Here is a 15,759-nt window from a genome sequence, read left to right as displayed (position 1 = left end):
GTGTATCGGCTTCAGCATAAAATTTACAGAGCTTGAAAATGGGGCATAAACATTATGGGTAAATTTGGCAGAAAATGTGACTGACTCTTATCTGGTCATGAATAAATAATTTTCAATTACCAGCCCAGGCGCTGCTATTATCCCACACAGGGAACTCCTCTGAAGTTTGTTTTGTGCTCGAGTACACATGGCCCTGCAGCATGTGGGTGGCAGGAGGAGACTGCTCTCCCCGAGGTGTAGGCTCAGGCACAGGGACACGCTGTGCTGTTCCCCTGAAACATCCTCTGCAAACCACACCAAGGGCGACACAGCAAGCAGCTGCCCCAGCGTTTACAGGGTGCCACACTGCCCTCCCCTCCATCAGAGAGGGGTCACGTCACCCCCAAGCCAGGCTCAGGCAAGGCAAACTCGGGCCTCGGTGGAGACACAGCCTGCAGCTGCCACCTGCTCATGAGGATGGGATCAGTTTAGCTGTGAAATAAGGTTTGTGACCTCACAGTTGTTCGTGCTGCAGCCAGTTGGTGTCCAATAACAGGCTGCACTGTGCCAAGTGGGGAAGAGGAATCTTCTGAGATTTTTGCAGGGCCTGCCACGCTGCCACAGGTCCAAGACAGCACGGCAGCTTGAATGGCTGGAGACCTTGGGCAGGAGGCAGCAGAGCTGCTCTGGGTGCACGGGCACCTGCTGTACCTCATTAGGCAGCCTTGCTCCAGGCACTTCTGCCAGGGCAGGACTTACTGAGAGAAGAACACAAAACAGCAGGGACAGGTGCATCCCTCTGGCTGCAGGTGTGTCTGCATTCCAGAGCCAGAGTGCAGGATGAGGCCTCTGAGCTCTCACAAGCCCCACCCTGCTGAAAGTGCTTTCAATTAAAAGGCAGAACTTCATTGATTTCTAATTAAGCTTATTGTTTCCCTTCCCACACATTCCCCTGTAAACACGTTCTGCTAATAATTAAGTTTACTATTCCTTGACAAGCACAGATGATCTTCCATTCACTCCTCTCTCCTAGGGCGGGAAACCATTTTCGGTGCAGTGCACACGGGTGGGAATGAAGCCCTCCTCCTGTCAGCCAGGCACTGCGGCTCTGCGGGGTGGGGGAGCCGGGTGTCACATGAAACAGGGATGCTCAGGGTGCCAATTAAATAGGGAGCTTGGGGCTGCAGAGAACAAAACCGGAGGAGTAGTTTGCAAACGCTGAGCTGTGAAGAGGAGGAGGAGGAGGAGGTCATCAGCAGGTGAACAGGGAGGAATGTGCAGGGAGATGAAGGGGGCAGAGGGATGGGGCCCTGGGGATGTGTTAGGGCTCTCTGCCAAGTGGGCTGCAGCAGGAGCTGTGACTGGTAGTTCAAAGCACTCTGGCTGCAGAGTTGGAAGGGGGTGATAAGGGTGCTGCAGGGCAGGAGATCTCTAGGGAGCAGCAATGTTTTCGTGATGGGACAGTGCTGCCTGCAGGAAGGGGCTGAAGGGATGGTTTGGCCACAGTCTGTGTCTTCTCACAGAGGGACAGGATATGTCTGCGTCTGAGCTGGCATCTGTGCCTTGTTTGCACAACTCTTTTGAAACACCTGGGAGATGTAGGTTTCCAGGGATGCACCACCTGCCAGCAGGGCAGGTTGGCATCTCTCTGTGATGCTCAATGCACTTGAGCCTACAGCAGCACAGAGAGACTGGCAGGGTCAGCCCTGTGGTCTAGCCCAGTGTCCAGGCCCCCTGGGGTGGGCTGTGTCCCACCTTTCACTGGAGTGGTTTGCTGCCCGGAGGCCACACTGGCAGGGGCACCCTGGGGACTACAGGTGTTACAGAAAAAGGTAGTGCCTCTTGTTGTATTGGTGTGTACTGTGCTGGACTTAGAGCTCCGTCCTGCCTCAGCTGTGGGTCAAGGATTCTGAGCTGGGAGAGGAGGGAGCTGGTGGGGATACAGGCTGCCTTTCTCTCACCTCAGCTGCCCTTTGAGCAGAGCCTTGCCCACATAAACCACTGCTTCCCCTTCCTTTCTGCTCCTGCTCTCCTCCCACTAGCCCACAGCTGCCCACCTTCTCTTCATCCAGGCAGAGCTCAGGCAGAGGGGTGGTGCAGGCACAGCCCAAAGACCCTCATCTGCCCAAACAGGAGGCAGAGAAGAAAAATTACAGCAGGCACAAATCACTGCTGGGAATTGCCCCTCACTGTCTTCTTACCTGGTGCTACTGTTGCTGCTCTGTCTGGTGGCCTGGCCTCCTTTGCCACTTCCCACCGGTGGCTCCAGTGGAAAAAAAATCACTCTTTGAATGAATTTTGTGGAAAGGAGCCCAGGGGGTGCTGCCTTTCTGGTGGGGATTTGGACACACTGGGAGAAGGAAATCTGGGTGTCTGGGGGCTCCCTGCACCATGACTCATTTCTGTCTTTTACCCTTCACTGCCATTCCTCACCCCAGTGCCCCAACCAGCAGCCAAGCACTGACCCTTTCTCCTCGCCTCCCTGCAGGTGAAGTGTGACCAGTACTGGCCAAGCCGGGGTACAGAAACCTATGGGATGATCCAGGTGACGCTGCTGGATACAGTCGAGCTGGCGACCTACACTGTCCGCACCTTCGCGCTGTACAAGGTATGGGGCTGGCTGGGCTGTTGCTGCTCCAGGTAGTGCAGAGACACTTCCTGATGCTTCAGGTTGCTCCATGGCCCACAGGCAGAGGCCACTGGCTATGCCTGGCTTGGCCAAGTGTGTGGCCACTCCATACATGGGCCATTTCTCACAACTGCAGTAGGAGACTGGCTTGTGCATCTGACCACCACTGCATTTTGGACAGGATACCTGCTGCTCTTCTGTATGCATTCAGACCCTGTGATAGGCCCCAGAGCAGGGCTGTTCTTGCCTCTGGCCAGTGTACATGTAGCAGCTGTCCTCCCATTAGAGTGACAACATGGGAAGCAGTAAATTATTAGCACTTCTGTCCCTAATAATGCAAATGGAGAGGTTGTTTCTGAGTACAAACCCTTCTCTCCTGCCTGCTGCGTTGCTCATTAGCGTTTGTAAATCCCTGGGGGCAGTGCCAGCAGCAGCATGTCACGGCAATGCAGACAGGCTTTGCAGTGGGCTGCCTCTCTGGGTGACTGAGTCTGGGCCAGGAGCCTGGCAGTGCTCATGGGGACACACTCACACCCCAAGAAGGCATCTCACCCCCAAGCAGTCACCCAGCCAGTCCTACCACATTACTGCATAGATCACTCAGCCAATCCCAGACAGGAGCAGGGCAGACTGCAGACCCATCCCAGAGACACCTCTGATGCAGAGGAGTAGGGAGGAAACTGGCTGCTGTAGCCCTCCCATGCCTAGTGCCCGTTTTCCCTGAACATGCAGTGAGTATGCAGGTAGTGAACCTGTGCTGTGCAGAAAGGAGTCTTTCACCTTCCCTGCAGCCTGCTCCACTCCTGCAGAGCTGCTTTGCTCTCTGTATCAGCTGGCTTTCCACAAAACATCTCTGTGTATAGAAGCCTTTGAAGAAACCTACATTTTGCCTCCAAATTTTCAGTGGTGAAAGCCCAATACATGCATCATCATACAGAGCTTTGTGTGTCCCATCAGTGGGTTCCTGGGACGAGACTGTTCTCATGCAGAACAACTCCTCTTTGTCTTCAACAGAATGGCTCCAGTGAGAAGCGAGAGCTGCGGCAGTTCCAGTTCATGGCTTGGCCCGATCACGGGGTACCAGAATACCCCACCCCAATCCTCGCTTTCCTGCGACGGGTCAAGGCCTGTAACCCACCAGATGCTGGGCCCATGGTTGTGCACTGCAGGTAGGATTGTGAGTTTGCAAAGCTGCACCCGGGCACATGCCTTGTGGCTGCAGGAGCTTTAACTCGTCTGAAAGTGGAGTCTCCTTTTCTTGTAGGAAAGGTTTCACGGTAGCATAACCTGCACTGGATGCTTGGGTTGGAAACAGAACAGTCCCAGCAGTGGTAATGCAGTGATGACAGTTCTGTTGCTACTGCTGTGTCAGGTTAAACAACACTGCTGCATTGACAGCCTCAGAAAACACATTTTCCTGCAAAACTGCTAGTGCCATTTAAAAATTAAATTATCTGTGCCCAGCATAAGTGGGTAGTACCTTCAGAGGCACATCACTGATAGACGTGCATGCGGTGACCTCTACAAACATTCATACGTGGTATTTACAGAACTCTGTCACAGGGTAGAGAGGCAGCTCTTTAAGCAAAATATCAGTCTACTAAGGCTCAGCATATTACCCAACCAAGATTTATTTGTACCAGCCAAGAGGGGACTGTTACTGAACAAACCACTCCATCATTGCCGTTCCAGCATACGCCTTACCAGCAGTGTTTAATGCTCTTCTTTCATGCTCTGTTTCAGATGGGAGTGGGGTATAATTAACACACAAACAAGCTGTATTAAAGCCCCGTTAAGGATCTGACTTGCACCATAAATGAGGAAATGCCGAGCTCCCTATCTCTGCCTGTGTTTAAATATCACAACAGCATATCTGTTGTTTTCAGGGTGCTCTCGGGGTGGGTAGTTTGGGGTTCTCTACTGCTCGTCCAGCAGTTATGGAGAGGCATTCAGTGTCTGAGAGAAGGGCTCAGCATAGACATGCATGATCTCACCTTTCTGCTTCCCCTCTCAGTCTGGCTGTCCTTGTTTAATGGGTTAGGAAACAGTGACCCTGGTTAGGGGACAAGCAGGCTTGAATTTATGGGCTTCACTGGCACTGGGGCCCAGCCTGCTCTTCAGGTCTTCTGACATAGCGCACACGTGTGCTGTCACTCTCCTGCCTGTTAAACACATTTCTCCTCTCATGGAGGTGCTACCAGCCACCACAGGGACCAGCAGAGTGTGACACCATGTCCTTTCTGCTCCAGCAATGAAAGGGGGCCAGCAGAAGGGAGAACTTACATTCTCCAGTGTCTCTCTCCCTCACTCTTCTCGTCACCTCTTTTTTGGAGCTCCAGTCACTAGAGAGCAGCCTTTACTCCCCTTTTGTGTGCTGTAGGTCTGGGTGATCTCTTAAACAAAATCAGAGCTTGTGTGACATCTGTAGGAGACTGTGTCACCTCAGGCCACGTGCTCTGTTCCCACAGTGCCGGCGTGGGCCGAACCGGGTGCTTCATCGTCATCGATGCCATGCTGGAGCGGATGAAGCACGAGAAGACCGTGGACATCTACGGCCACGTGACGTGCATGCGCTCTCAGCGCAACTACATGGTGCAGACAGAGGACCAGTACATCTTCATCCACGAGGCCTTGCTGGAGGCTGCCACGTGTGGCAATACCGAGGTGCCTGCACGCAACCTCTTCGCTCACATCCAGAAGCTGACCCAGGTGCCAGCAGGCGAGAGCGTTACCTCCATGGAGCTGGAATTCAAGGTTGGTGGCAGAGCCCCGCCGCCCCACTTCTCCAGCCCCCCCGTCTCTGCCCACAGAACCCCACGGGCTGCTCATCCAGGGGTTGGGAGAGGAGAGCTATGGATCATTACAGGCGGTTATTCTTTTGTGTGTTTCTGAAGCAGGTAGGCAGTGATTTGAAATACATTTGAATTGTAAAGCTTGTGTCGGCCACGGTCCCCCCTGAATTGGCAGCTTCTGGGGAGGATATAAAAGGCAGATGGATGTGCAGTTCTCAGCAGCACGTTCTGCTCTGGGTTCACTGTGCGGCGGGAGCTGCATCTGAAATCAGATGCAGATCATGTTAGTGATAATTGATGTTACTGTGAACAACTTGTCTGGAAATGGCTCCAATTTAAATATGTGAGACATTTCTAGCCTCATTTCTTCAATGCTGAGATCTGTTATCTTTTAACCACCTCAGCACCAAGGCTCAGTGTCTAGAATTGATGAAATTGGTGAAAAGGCACACTGTTTTTAGGAAGCCAAGCCCACATTTTGCTGCCTGTGTCTGTGAATGCCAACTGCAGATATTTATTACAGCCTTGGAGCTGGAAGTGAGCTCTGGTAAGCGCCCATATTCTCAGATGAGGTGCATTAGTCCAGGGAACTCATGCAGGAGAATATAGCTCATGCGGGGAGGCAGCAGACCATGCAGGCTGTGAAATGAACTGCAGCAGTACAGCTGCACCCTGGGGATTCCCTCCCAGTGACGAAGGAGCGGGAGAGGCAAAATATTGACTTTCTGCGTAAACTGGGAATAGTTTAACAGCTCTGTCCTGTAGTTATCAGAGCTGCTGGTGTCCTGGGCTTGGGACAGTAGAATATGCTGCGTGAGTGTCTCATGGCGACACCTGCCATGAGAAACTCCTTCAGAGAGCCATGGCAGAATTTTGCTCAACTCAAGCAGGTCTGTTGTAAGAACAACATTTTGTTTTCCTTTTATTTCTCCCAGGGTATCTTTAGAACAGTAATGAAATTTGCCTCTCTCTGAACCCTGGCAGTGTCCACGGCATGAGAAACCCTGGGGAGCAGGATATAGGAGGACCTCACAATGCTGCATCTCTCCCCAGAGAGCAACCCTGTCCTTCTGTGGGGAGCCTCTGCCAAGGACCAACTGCCACTCATAGAAGGATGGCTCTGGAGATCCTGGAGGCAGTCTTTTGGGGAAGGAAAACAAGAAAGAGGGGAAAAAAAAAAGAGGGACTTCTGTTTGAATGTCTCTGCCAGCAGATCTAAGTAACACATTTACCATGACTCCAGTTTACAGGACTCAAAGAGAACCATAAAATGTCTCACAGTAGCCCAAAATAGATCTTCTTCACCTAAAACTGTCACAATTCTCACATTTTCTTGGGTTCTTCTGGGTGAGAAGTAAATAGCAAGACATTGTTGGAAGAGGGAAAGCTTTCCTTCCCTGACGCCACCAGGCGCGTGTCCCTGGCTCAGTGAGCTGCAAAGCTTCATGTCCTGCTGCTGTGTGGGTCAGAGAGCTGCTGTGGGTCTCCACTCCACTACATGAGGCTTTGGGGCTGTGCCATAGGTCAGCACAGGTGGTTCCCCTGCTGTCACCTACAGCCATGTGCCTAAAGCCAGCAGCAAGGCCAGGCCGTGCCTGGGTGTGCAGTGCCATGGGAGAGGGGCCGACACGGTGCTGAAAACCAGATGGGTGATTACTGTGAAACAGAGCATCCAGGTGCAGCCTCCTCATAACATGGTGACAAAGCCCTTTGTCTGGTCCAGAAGGACCTGGTCCCCAGCAGCTGTCCCTCGGTCAGAAGAGGGAGCGTGGATGTGTGCCCAGAGGAACTCCTGCCTGCCCTGCTGGCAGGGTCCCAGTTTTACCCCCAGCCTGCTGCGTCCCCAGCAGGGATCTGACATGTCTCCTCCTCTTTCAGCTGCTGGCCAACTCTAAAGCACATACCTCACGTTTCATCAGTGCCAACCTCCCGTGCAACAAATTCAAGAACCGCCTCGTGAACATCATGCCATACGAGCTGACCAGAGTCTGTCTGCAGCCCATCCGGGGTGTCGAGGGCTCTGATTACATCAATGCCAGCTTCATAGATGGGTACAGGTAAGGATCACCTTAGGTGACTGGGCCAGCCTGTCCTGCCTGCTTCAAAACCTGGGCAGGGCTGCCTTCTCCTCTTTCCCAAGGACTGGTCCTGACTGTCTAAGGTGGGCTGGGATCACGTTGTTGAATTTTATCACTTTCCATCTTCTCAGACACTCCAGTGTGTACAGTTACAATATGTGAAGACTGATAGTGAGTGAGTGCTGCCAGGCTGGCTTGTGTTGCTGTACACAGATGCCCACATGGCTGGAGTGGCAGGCTGTGTTGGCTCCTGTGGAGGTTTTATGGGATATTCTGGTAGGCATCTCTTGGCATGTGTTTTACATCTGCAGCATCTAACGCAAACCTGCCTCCCCTCAGTAGCTGTAGCAACCAGAGGTAGAACTGTGCTTGCACTGAGTGGCTGATCCAGGCAGCAGCCCAAGGCTCGTTGTTCCATGTCTTGGTTTTGGGGAGAGTCTGTGGATCCTCAGGCAGGGCTGGTGCTGAGCACTGGGGATCCCATCACTGGGTTCCACTCTCCAGAACACCTTTTAGAAAGCACACATTAAGATCTAGTGGGGCAATAATATTAACATTTTCTGTATCTATCTGCTGCATCGCATTCTCAGATGCAAAGTGCCAGGAGAGAAAAATTAAGGCAAACAGTCCAGTGGCCACATCCCCTTCCCAGCCAATCCCTAGACAATAACTCATACTAAATCCCAATGATGCACATAGAAGGCTCGTTCCTGTCATCTCTCTGTGCACCATGACAGTAGGGTCACCCAGTGCAGGAGTAGGGGATACAACGATGGATGTGGCACATTTGATCTCCAGCTTGGCTCTGCCCAACTGCCTCTTTTGGGCTGGTGCCCTCCCAGCAGCAAAAGGCACTGCCAAAGGGAACAAATGTGGGTGCATCCAGGCCAGAGGCTCTGTGCCTTGTCCCTGCTCCAGCAGCTGAGCCCAGCCAGGGCTCCCAGAGAGAAAGGGCTACACAGAGGCAAGAGTGGACGGGGAGCAACCCAGGGAGCATCCCAAAGCAGCAAAACCACAGCAAGCCAGGCTCCCTCAGGGTGGGACAGAGTAATGGGGAAGGATAAAGGGACTGGAGAAAAGCTGTCACAGAGCAGCCTCTGCTCCCTCCTGCCTGTGCGGCTCCGAGCTGTCTGGCACTGGTCATTAACGTGGCCGCCTTCACACCCACCCCTGCAGTCTGGGTCTGACAGACAGGCTGCATCCACTCTGTCCTGGCTCCAGAGCTGATGGAGAGCAATGCTGGCTTTGCCCCTTGGTGATGCTATGGAGGGAGGTGGAGAACTACAAGCACGGCAGGTGGTACCATTTCATGTGCTACCTACCCCATCCCCGAAGAGCTCTGTTATCTCTTCCTGTCCTTTCCTTTGAACTAGCAATCTTCTAGGTTTTATCTACAGAAATCAGTTGGCCCAAGGTCCTGCAGATATCACTGATGCTGCATCTTTATTAGCTCTTTCGTTCTGCAACCCTGCTCCCTGTTTTTTGTGATGTCTTACGCATCCTCCTTGAAGCAGCCCCTGTCTGCATCCTGCTGCCTTGCAGCACGTTCATTAATTTTAGCACCATTAAAAATAGCACCAGCAGAGGGATGAAGGTAGAACAGAGGGATGAAGGCAGGACGGAGGATGCCGGCCCCAGTCCCGCGGGCTCCAGCGCCCCGCAGTGGTGGAGCCAGCCCGGGCTCTGCCGTGCCAGGCTGGGAGCTCGGTGAGCCAAGGAACCGGCAGAGGTACAGGGCTGTACAGAGCACCGAGGGAGCTTTCTTCAGGATGGAGTCCTATCTGGGGCAGGTCATATGGAAAGTTTGGAGAAGTGCTCTGGTTTGCAGTAGAAAACCAAGAACAAATTCTGAAGCTTCAAAAAAGCAGGCGAAATAGTATTCGTGGTTTCCACACTGCCTTCGTTATTAGCTGGTGTGCGTGATCTGGGTGACCCGATTCAGCTGCTCTATGTCTTCCCATACAATGGGAGGGATGGGGGGTGCTGCAGAGAGTAAAAGTGCAGGAATGCAGGGGTGCTGCTGGGATCATCCCCAAGCACAGCCTCTCCTTCCAGCCCAGGTGGGTGCTGGCAGCCTGCTCATGTGGGCCTGGGTGCTGAGAGGGCTCTCAGTGCAGCAGCAGAGCTGGGAACAAGCAGCAGCAAGAGGCTGGGCTGGAGACACCATCACCCCAGCAAGGACTAAGAGCCTTTCTGGATCCTTCACCTTGTGGTGCTCACTGCATCTGTGGGAAGCACTTAGAAGATCCTTGCTGGGCAGGCTCATTTCTCCCCCAACGCCCATGTCTGGTCCTAGAGACCTGCCTCCTGCAGCTGGATTGTCAGCCCTGCTCCCAGCTGCACAGGGACCCTGCCCTCAGCACTTCTGGCCCACCAGCCCCCAGGAGCAGCTGGTCTGTGCACCCGGATCTGCTCTGAGCACCATTATGTTTGTGTTCTGCAGGCAGCAGAAGGCCTACATTGCCACGCAGGGACCACTGGCCGAGACCACGGAGGATTTCTGGCGGATGCTCTGGGAGCACAACTCCACCATCGTGGTGATGCTGACAAAGCTGCGTGAGATGGGCCGGGTACGAATCCTCCTGGGGGGACAAGGGGGCTGTGGGGCTGCTGTCTGTGGGCATGACCTCTTGGCTCACCCCAGTATGTCTCCAGCACCAGCCACTCTGGGCCAGCCTCCTGCTGGCATGTGCAGTGGCTCACCCTGTGGCCCCAAAACCACATTTGCCCCACAACCACATTTGCCCACAGAAGGGAGGAGGGAGGAGCAGCAGCTTGTCAGTGCTAATGTCTTGCCCTGCTCCTCATCCACAGGAGAAGTGCCATCAGTACTGGCCTGCAGAGCGCTCTGCCCGGTACCAGTACTTCGTGGTGGACCCCATGGCAGAGTACAACATGCCACAGTACATCCTCCGGGAGTTCAAGGTGACGGATGCCAGGGTAAGTGCATCTGCTGGCTCCCCTGCCTCCCATGCCTCTGCCCTGCCCAGGCCAGCCAAGGGAGCATGCAGCAGCTCCTGCAGGAACAGGAAAGTTAAGTGCTGCCTTGCACTGCAGGCAGAAAGGGCTGCTGCCCACCACCTGCTGCTCCTCTCACCACAGTTTGTGCCTTGACAGCTGTGGCAGCCCTGATGAGCAGTTCAGGGTCCCTGTCAGCACCAGATCCTGGCTTGCCTGTACTGCCCACTTGGGCAAGCATTTAACACAGATCCCCCTGCACTTGAAGTCTCTGTGTGCAGAGACCGGGTGCAGGATACCTGTGTGACAGTAAACATGGTCCTGGGACGGAGTTGGGCCCCAGACAGGACCAGGACACTGACCAAACAGACCCTGCAGGGGCCAAAGCCTTGCTCAGCTTAGCTGCCCTGAGGTGAGAATGAGAGGATAGAGGCAGCCCCCAGAGATGCAGCAAAAGATCTGCCTGGGCTCGTCTGTGGCCTGTGCACCCTCTCACCTGGCCTGGGGGTCAGGAAGAGCAGGTCACCAGTGCTGAGGGGAGCGAGATCAGCCCCTCACCCATGGTTCACCTCTAACACCCCTCTCCCTGCAGGACGGCCAGTCACGGACCATCCGCCAGTTCCAGTTCACAGACTGGCCTGAACAGGGAGTGCCAAAGACGGGAGAGGGCTTCATCGACTTCATTGGGCAGGTGCACAAGACCAAGGAGCAGTTTGGGCAGGATGGGCCCATCACAGTGCACTGCAGGTAAGTGGGGGCTGTGGCCTCTCCCCACCAAGCAGGTCCCTGTGCTCCATGAGCGGCTTGCACCACTCCTGGGAGCTCTGCAGAGCCTTCCTGGGGCTGGCAGGACTTCTAATGGCACCTCTTGCTCCCCGTGCAGCGCTGGGGTTGGGCGCACAGGCGTGTTCATCACACTCAGCATCGTGCTGGAGAGGATGCGCTACGAGGGGGTGGTGGACATGTTCCAGATGGTGAAGACCTTGCGGACGCAGCGGCCAGCCATGGTGCAGACAGAGGTGAGCATCCCCTCCTCTGCAGGGCAGTGGAGAACTGTGGGAGAAGGGAGGGGAGCTGATGTCTCTGGATGTTGAACCCTGCTGTGTGCTGTCCTTGTGTCCCCAGTTCTCACATTTCCCTCCTTGCTGCCTTGCAGGACCAGTACCAGCTGTGCTACAGAGCTGCGCTGGAGTATCTTGGCAGCTTCGACCACTATGCAACGTAACTAGTGCTTTCCTCCAGTCGCGGTGGGGATGTCTAGGAGTGGAGACGGGTTCCTCTGAGCCAGAGCCGCCCATTCCTCAGTCCTTCTGTACAGGTGGAGGTACTGCCCAGGCAGCAGACCTCCACGCCAACCAGTTTTGACCACGGCATTTAGGAACTTAGCCCCAGCGCCAAATGAGGGAATCCGACTCCAAAAGCATTTCCAGTCTCTGGCTGAATTTCTGCTCATGTGCATCTCTCACCCTCTCTCACGCCGACTGCATTTCACAGCGAGGCTTTAGGTGGGTGGAATGGGATCTTTTTTTTAAACATGTAAAATAGTTACTAGTGGTTTTTATAATCTCCTCTCTCTTTATTTTTTATTTTTGCAAGTCTTAATGTTTTGCCCAGACAGAACTGGACCTGCCAAACCTTTGGGAGTTGGGTTGGTTTTTTTTTTCCATTTCCTTTTGCTTTTACATTTTTTACTGCCCTGTGTTTATTTCAGCCCAGTCACTGCTGGTTCTGCCCATTTTAGTGCAGCTTCCTTGGTAATTTGCAGCAGCTGGCTTGTGGTTCCTGCCCGGCTCCATTCCCCATAGGCTGCTTTTTAATCCTCTGTAGAATATGAAATTTCATGGAACTGGACCTAAGCTACCAATTATTTTTTTAGTCTCCTCCCCCCCATTATTTCCTTAGTAGGTTTGGGTTTGGGAGGGCATGTGGGGGCACCGGAGAAGCGGTCCCCATTGTCAGCTGGAAACCGTTCAGTCCTATTACAATACGTGTTCAACCAATCCAGTGACCGTGTGTATTGGCAGATCCTGATATGACGTGAGTTGTCGTCGCCTTGTTTGTGAGAGACCCGAAATCACGGGCTCCAGGCATTGGAACCTCTTTTTGTGTGTCTTGCTGGGAAGGGGGCAGGAGAAGCGAGAGGGTCCGACACTTCCCTGGGGAGGGGATGGAAAGAGCAAGACATGGCCCTTTGTGTTAATCCCACTGTTCTGTGCGTGCAAGCACCATCCTGTCACCTCTCACCAGTGGAGTGCATCAGAGCATTTACACAGGCAAAGAGCACAAGCCCAGGCGACCCAGAGCGGAGCTGGGCCGGCTCTCTTTGGAAGCAGGGTACTGCAAGGAAGGGGAGGGGAGTACACATGGCTTCAGAGGTTGGGTGTATCTATAATTTCTGCTATCCTGCAAATGTTAAGAGTCACTAGAATATTGTACTTTCCGCTACTTCAGGACGTTCTAATGAACCAATGTGGCAAGACTACTGGACTTAATTTAATGGTACTATATATTAATACTCCTTATTATATCACGCTTGCACTAAAGACGGGGAGTGAGCAGCCCTCTTTCGAGTGCATTGAGTTATGAATAAAGGTGGTGGAAGGGTATCTAATTGTATTATCACATGTATTCCGAATGTTAAGAATCCAAGCTACGTTGAAATCAGCAATCCAGGGTTGGTAATGTTGGAGGACACATTCATTTTTACCTTGTGGATGCATAGTGCTGTAGGGGTCACTGTTGTATACAGTCTGTTTTCTATTTGTTAATAAAAAAAAAAATCTACAGCATCATTGCATAATTCTTGATGTTAATAAATTTGAATAATTGGGTTTCATACAAGCTGGCTTTCCTGTCTGTTTCTTCAGCAGTAACCAGAGCCCGTAGAGTTCTTTGGCAATGGGCATGCTCCTCAGCCTGTGGCAGGGAAGTCGTTTCCCGCAGGCACATCCCAGCCACAAGTGCCCCACACTTTCTGCAAAGACCCTGTGCCTGAGGGAGCTTGGAAATCCTCCGTGACAACTCCCTTTATGCATGCATATGTTCACCTCCTGCCCATTTGCACCTGTATTGGGGTGCACTGACCACCACCCGGCTGGACTTGCTTGTGGGTTTGCAGGATGGACAGTTCATGGGGCCCTGACCCACATGGTTCTGCCCCTTGCATGGCCTTTTCCTTGCACACCTGTGCTGTTTGCACCAAAGATGGTGCTGTAAGACAGTGTTTGGCCCCTTCCCTTTGGAGTCTCAGACAGAGACCATATTTGCACTGACTAGTGGAGCTGGGTAGCTACTGCTGGCTTTTTTTTTTCCTTTCCATGGTGAAAATTTTCCATTCCTTAGTCATTCCAGGTAGCCCCCAAAGCAGCCTCAGATAAGCAGCTTTGTAAAGGGCACAGTTTGGCAGGTGGGATAGCAGCTAAATGGCAGCTAGTCAGAGGTGAATTCCTGGGCACTGAGGTGCTTTTCTGCTCTTTGTATTTTCAGATTTTTATTCATTCCACTGATAGCTGTAGCAAGAGCTGTGTAGGCAGTGCCTAGGCTTGGCTTGCCTCCTAGTGATGCTAACTCATAGGATCATGGAGTGGTTTGGGTTAGAAGGGACCTTTAAAGATCACTACTCTGAATATAATGTTGCCCAAGCATCAGCCCTTTGAGATTTTGTTACTTTAAAATTTGTTTTTCAAGGGCAAAATAGTCATTAAGTATGGAAAAGAAGCAGCTGTACCACTGAACAAATCTGAGCGGACTCTGCGCAGTAACTTGGCAACTCCTTCCCCCACAGTCCTGGCATTTCTTGTCCTAAGCAGCATTGCCATTTTCATTTGTAACATTTCCTAGTTGAGTGACTTCTTTTTTTTTTCCTTTTTTGCTTGTTCTGACCTGGTTCATTTCTGAGAGCAAGAATAATTCTGATCCTTCCAATTAAAAGCTCATTGTCGCCTTTTTGCCAATTATAATAAGCAGTCTCAGTCCACAGTAACAATTACAGGTTATCGAGCTCCCGTACCTACGCATTTCTGCTCACAGGAACATTTTAGCACTGGTTATCATAAAAAGATGGGCTCCTGTCTCTTGTGGGCAGCAGATTGAGGGAAGTGATTCTGCCCTTCTACTCTGCTCTCGTGAGACCCCCCCACCTGGAACACTGTGCCCAGCTGTAAGACCCATAAGGACCTGCTGGAGCAGGAACAGAGGAGGTCATGAAGATGCTCAGAGGGCTGGAGCACCTCTCCTGTGAAGACAGGCTGAGAGAGCTGGGGTTGTTCAGCCTGGAGAAGAGAAGGCTCCAAAGAGACTTTACAGCAACCTCCAGTGCCTGAAGGGGCTACAAGAGAACTGGAGCAGAATTTTTCACGAGGGTCTGCAGTGACAGGAAATGGGAAGATGACCTTAAACTGAAAGAGGGCAGGGCTAGATTAGATATAAGGAAGAAATTCTTTACTGTGAGGGTGATGAGGCGTCGGAACAGGTTTCCCAGAGAAGTTGTGGATGCCCCATCCCTGGAAGTGTTCAAGGCCAGGTTGGATGCAACTTTGAGCAATCTGGTCAAGTGGAAGGCATCCTTGCCCATGGCAGGGGGTTGGAATGTGATGATGTTCAAGGTCCCTTCTAACCCAAACCATTCTGTGATTCTATGATATTAGAAAGTTAGCCTTTCTTGATTAAAGGATGGCCAGTGCAGCTGCCAAGCCACCAAGAAGGCCAGAAACACAGAGTTTGTCTCAAACTTGTTATCTGACATTTGTAGGAGGCTCTGTGTGGTGCCTGCTGTTGTTTAAATCCACTCTGTGGTTCTGGTTTGTATACCTGGCAATTCAGATGAGCAAATGAGAGGCAGCAGACCAGGGAAAACCTGTGTTGGAGTGGTGTTTGTTAGGACCTTCAGAGCTGCTACATGCTCTGAAGGAAATGCATATCAGGAGAAACACACAGTGAAATTAAGGTTTTATTTAGGCATGAAGGACCAAGTATGCTCTCTGAGGATGGCTACGAGCTCTTCAGGTGGGTTCTGCTTACTTTTAAGGTTGCCTATTGGCACTTACACATTTAAAATGCATTTAGCACACCACGATCTGTGGAGCTGTGAAAATCGCAGGCAGTCCCATCCACAGAGAGGTCTGTCCCACCTAGACAGGTTCTGCCAAGCACTCATCCTTGTCCACACCAGAAAGCACTTGCTGCTAAAGCTGTACTGTCAGGTCCCAATCCTTCACACAGTGGTGGTGGATTATTGGCAACATCCGTTCGCCACAGCGGCACTTTTTCATATTTCTGGATGACCGGCCAAAAGTTCTGGCATGGGTCAGGCCTGGCTCCAGCC

At 52.4% G+C, this 15,759-nt stretch overlaps 1 protein-coding gene across 22 annotated transcripts in view; it reads left to right on the top strand.

The window, feature by feature from the left end:
• PTPRF (protein tyrosine phosphatase, receptor type F) overlaps positions 1-13,277 on the top strand; it is a 375,587-nt gene extending 362,310 nt beyond the window's left edge. For all 22 annotated transcript variants that reach the window (XM_017824689.1, XM_017824682.1, XM_017824688.1 and 19 more), the window contains 9 exons: positions 2,468-2,587; positions 3,623-3,777; positions 5,077-5,362; positions 7,279-7,457; positions 9,922-10,048; positions 10,293-10,418; positions 11,029-11,183; positions 11,320-11,455; positions 11,593-13,277. In XM_017824689.1, coding sequence (XP_017680178.1) covers positions 2,468-2,587; positions 3,623-3,777; positions 5,077-5,362; positions 7,279-7,457; positions 9,922-10,048; positions 10,293-10,418; positions 11,029-11,183; positions 11,320-11,455; positions 11,593-11,661 — 1,353 coding nt within the window. In that variant the 3' untranslated portion in view covers positions 11,662-13,277. The remainder of the gene's footprint in view (positions 1-2,467; positions 2,588-3,622; positions 3,778-5,076; positions 5,363-7,278; positions 7,458-9,921; positions 10,049-10,292; positions 10,419-11,028; positions 11,184-11,319; positions 11,456-11,592) is intronic.
• Positions 13,278-15,759: the final 2,482 nt, after the last annotated feature.

The sequence above is a fragment of the Lepidothrix coronata genome, unplaced genomic scaffold (assembly GCF_001604755.1).
Source record: "Lepidothrix coronata isolate B3197 unplaced genomic scaffold, Lepidothrix_coronata-1.0 Scaffold112, whole genome shotgun sequence".
Taxonomy (NCBI): domain Eukaryota; kingdom Metazoa; phylum Chordata; class Aves; order Passeriformes; family Pipridae; genus Lepidothrix; species Lepidothrix coronata.
This window is presented reverse-complemented; position numbering and strand designations above follow the sequence as displayed.